Source organism: Aegilops tauschii, chromosome 3 (genome assembly GCF_002575655.3).
Source record: "Aegilops tauschii subsp. strangulata cultivar AL8/78 chromosome 3, Aet v6.0, whole genome shotgun sequence".
Classification (NCBI taxonomy): Eukaryota; Viridiplantae; Streptophyta; class Magnoliopsida; order Poales; family Poaceae; genus Aegilops; species Aegilops tauschii.
This window is the reverse complement of record NC_053037.3, coordinates 471,144,166-471,148,577: the sequence shown is the minus strand read 5'-3', so window position 1 is coordinate 471,148,577 and position 4,412 is coordinate 471,144,166. Positions and strand designations below refer to the sequence as shown.

General features: G+C 58.9%; 1 protein-coding gene across 1 annotated transcript; it reads left to right on the top strand.

Moving 5' to 3' along the window:
* The first annotated feature begins 1,287 nt into the window (after positions 1-1,287).
* On the top strand, positions 1,288-4,412 carry LOC109760440 (protein SOSEKI 4). The gene is made up of 4 exons (XM_020319264.4): positions 1,288-1,944; positions 2,053-2,122; positions 2,204-2,962; positions 4,048-4,412. Exons 1-4 carry the CDS (start codon positions 1,689-1,691, stop codon positions 4,178-4,180), a joined length of 1,218 nt encoding a protein of 405 aa, XP_020174853.1. The 5' UTR covers positions 1,288-1,688; the 3' UTR covers positions 4,181-4,412.

Here is a 4,412-nt window from a genome sequence, read left to right as displayed (position 1 = left end):
AAGAGAAAGGCACACGAAAACGCGTGCGAATTCCGATGCCCCGGCCGCGTGAAAATGAGAAATCGATCGATTGCTGCAGGCACGCATGGTCACGGAGCAATCAGTAGGCATTCGTCGGTCCGATCATCGGTGTCAGTACAACATCTGCCACTAATCAGTAGTACACGCTAGTATTCCCGGGGCGCGGTAAAGAGCGAGAGGAGGACAGGCCGTGAAAAGCAGAAAACAAAGGGCTCGAGCTCGATCAGCGCGCGAGTGAGAGTGCCGGCGCGCATCTCGACGCGCCCGGCGTCGCACCGTCCCGTCCATCTCCGTGAGTCAAACGCAGCCTCGCCCGCTCTCCCTCTCCCGCTCCGGTAAACCACCGGCTTCGCTCGCTCGCCCGCCGTGCAGTCTCGCTGTCCGCGCCCGGCCACCTCGTAGTCGGTGGCCCTGCCCGGCTGCCCCCCTCCTAAACTATGGCCAAGATCAGCCACTGCCACTGACAACGCTGCCTCTGGCCCCGCTGACTCGTGGCGCCGTCGATAAGCGGGGCCTAGTGCTAAATGGCTCCGGTTAGAATGATGCACACACTCACTCTCACTCATACCGGATTAGTATACTCGTCCGCTTCTCCCCCGTGGCACGCAGGCAGCGGGGCTCGGGACGACAGGACAGGGATCGCAGCCTTCCCATGCACGCAAATGCTTCCAAATATTTTTATTACTCGTACTAGCGTTTTGCCAAAAAGAAAGACATTTTTTACTAGCATCATCAACGCAACGGTAGCATATTAGCCATGCCATCATAGTACACCCGTGCTCCAAGGCCGGCTTCACGCGCACATGCCCAGCTTATTAATCCGTTGTCGGGGGGCACCATCAGACACGAAGTGACGCTAATCTACTAATCAACACACAATTCGCTTTGTTTAGGACGTACTACGTACACCCCTACGCTACGCTTTGCACACCGTGGTTGGACCGACTGACACCTCAGCCCCGCCGGACTTGGCCGGTGTCGCCGCCGTGCCCCATACGTGCGGTGCCGGGCCTCGGTAGTCAAACCCCTGCGCTTAAAACAAACCGGTTTGCAGCGCCAAAGCAGCTGCCATTTCGCCACGCTCCAGAAACCAGTCCCCTTCCCACATTAACACCCACCTTAAGTCCTTAGCCCACTGCTCTCAAAGTCACCTCCAACCCGCAATTCCCCGCTGCATTAGTCAACAGTGCCACTAATTAATCCCCAGTACAACCAACAGGACAATCCTCCATACAAAGTGGAAACAAGACCCCTCCTCTGGTCATTGTTGACCCTAAGGAAGAGAGAAACAAACAACCAGACCCAAGCTTTCCTCCCCTCCCTGCTCGATCCAACCCGGTCACCGTCACCTTAACCTCACTCTCACTGCTGCTGCTGCTGCACCAAACCGCTCTGGCGCTTCTGGCTGCTTGCCAAAGCTTACAGCTACTCGATGGTCCTGCGGGGGGGGTTGAATGCCTGATCACTGCATCGCTGCGGCCTCCTTTTGCACCTTCCCTTGTGTCGCACTCGGGAGCTTTAAGCGCTAGCTGCCGCCGCTGCCGTGCTCTGCTGACCACGTACGTACGTGCCCCGCCCGCTGCTTGTTATAGCGTCCCCGGATACGAGATTGCAGCATATCCATTGTCCAAGCACGGCGCTGGAGCCTGGAGCTTGGAGATATATAGATGGCGGTGGTGGTGGCGGGCGGTGGTGGTGGCGGTGGCGGTGGCAGGGCGCGAGGGGAGCAGCAGCCGAGGCCGCATTGGCGCGAGCAGCAGGGGCAGCGCAGCCCCGACATGGCGGCGGTGCCCAGGCCGCCGCGCCCGAGGCCGGGCCCGGCGAGGGTCGCCGTCGTGTACTACCTGTCCAGGAACGGGCAGCTCGAGCACCCGCACTTCATGGAGGTCGCCCTCTCCTCCCCCGACGGCCTCTACCTCCGAGGTACGCCGGCCGCGTGCCGTCTGCTCATCTCATGGCGCGTGAACCTTTTTTGTTCCGTTCTGCACCGAGCCTCCTGTGTTATTGACATATTGTTGATGTTCTGTGAAGATGTGATCGACCGGCTCGACGCGCTGCGGGGCAAGGGGATGGCGCGCATGTACTCCTGGGCGTCCAAGAGGTTGGTTCCGTCCAAGTTTCTGTTCATCGACAATGATATGAGTTCTTTGCCTTGGGTTTGAGATGTTGTTGCACTGCGCAGGAGCTACCGGAACGGGTTCGTGTGGCACGACCTGGCGGACGACGACTACGTGCACCCGGTGGGCGGGCGGGAGTACGTGCTCAAGGGCACCGAGCGGCTGCACCCGCCGGCGATCCACCTCCCGCTGCTCGACGCGGCCGCCGCGTCGTCCTGCTCCTCCGGCTCGCAGGACACGACCACGTCCTCCTCCTCAGGCTGGGAGCACGCCCAGAGGAAGGGCGTCGCCGGCGCCCTCACAGCGGAGCTCGGCGAGTACCGGGTGTACAAGGCCGAGGACCGCGCCGCGGCGGCCGCGGACGCGGCCACGCAGACCGAGGACGGGCACCGCGGGCGGAGCCGCGGTCACCAAAGGCGCGCCCAGGAGGAGCTGAGCCGCGAGGAGACGTCGCCGCCGACGGCGTCCACGAGCCCCGAGACGCTGGAGGCGCTGATCAAGGCGGACGGCCGTGTCCTGGCGACCGTGCCCGGCGCCGGGAGCAGGGCCAGGGCGTCGTCCGTGCTGATGCAGCTCATCTCGTGCGGGTCCGTGTCGGTGAAGGGTGGGCTGGCGACGCCGGTGATGCCGCGCGGGGTGCACTACCGCCCGCGCCCGCCGCGCCCGCCGGCGCACGCGGCCGCCGAGACGGCCGTCTACCGGCAGAAGGTGGTCGAGGACAAGGAGTACTTCAGCGGGAGCCTGGTGGAGACGCAGCGCCCGGCCGCCGACGCGTGCCAGGACCTGGCCGTCCTCCGGCGGTCGTCTTCTTACAACGCCGACAGGTATAACATAACACCACACTCCTCGCCGACCATCAATGACATCCGATAAGCACGCACCCACCAAATTAAACCGGCACCACCACTATTCGGTTCTAGTTATTAGAGTTAGTGACTACCAGCAGCAGCTAGTCATTCCAAGCTTTCTGGCCGTCGTTAATGGCGGTCAGTCGGGCACTGTTTCATTGATTCGTCCTGCCGTAGCGGCAGTTGGTTAAAGGCACTGCGAAAATTCCACCGGGGGTACTTGATCGGTGGTTAAGTTCATAAATAGGAATAGGTCTCACGGAGCTATCGCTCACAAGTCACAAACAGAACGGATCGGTCGATCCAGAATGTCAGGGACGCGCCTTGAATTCTCGGCTGGCACGGGCCCGTGCACGCACGCGAGAGCCAGCACCAAATCTTGGAAGTGTTCTTGGCGTGCGACACGAGCGATTGCTGAATTTAATTAGTTTGGATTTACACTTGGTTCAGAGACATGAGCCCGTGACTCCGGTACAAGTGATCTGAGGGCCTGAGTAAGACGTGCAACCATCAATACATTACGGTCTTGCTAAATCTGACTAAGACTAATTATGTCTTAGTCGATGCTATGCTACGTTAGTGAAATCTCACGTTTAGATCTGTGAAAAAAATTCCTACATGTTATGTCATTTGACTAAGACTTGATTAAGTTTTAGTTGATTGAGACCTGGCCACACCCATTTGCTATAGTTCATTTAACATTACCCTCCAAGGCCCTGACGACCAGTACTACTGCTTTAAGCAGGAGCAGTGCGTTAGTACAACCTACAATGTGAGCTTGTAATGAGTACTGTTCAAGTAAACGCCTCTGTCAGGCATTGAACTCCTCCGGCCCAAGCGGGGTGTGGCCCAGGGGAGGGAGCCCTCGAACCATACATGCGGCGCTCTTGTAGTACAAAGAAACCGATCTTTGTGCCAAGTACTCCGCCGCGGATTGTGCTGTACGAGAATCGTGATGATGGGAGGGTACGAGAGACGGCGATGCGAAATGATAACTGCTTACGACTTACTGTACTACGAGTATTATTATTCTGAATATGTGATGGTGGATGGCATGGCAGGGCGCAGAAGGCGGAGGAGGCGGTGGACCTGCACGACCGCTGCATCCCGCGGAAGCCCAAGAGCAAGAAGGACGGCTACCAGGTGATCTCCTGCACCGCCGCGCACGCCAGCGGCAAGAGGATCGGGGCCTGAGGACGAGTTTGGTTTGACCGTCGACGTACATCGTCGGTTTCATCATCGGCAAGGCTGCAACGGGTAATCCTCTGTTGTTGTTTGGGTGGCCGTGGCCGGCCTCGTTTGTGGTTTGTGTGGAGCTTGGGTGAGTGTGATTCGGTCGGCTTTCCGGTTCTGTTCAGCTGGCTGGTATATCTGGGTGTAACATGAAACAGTATTTGTGATGAACAGTACATATGATGGCTTGCTC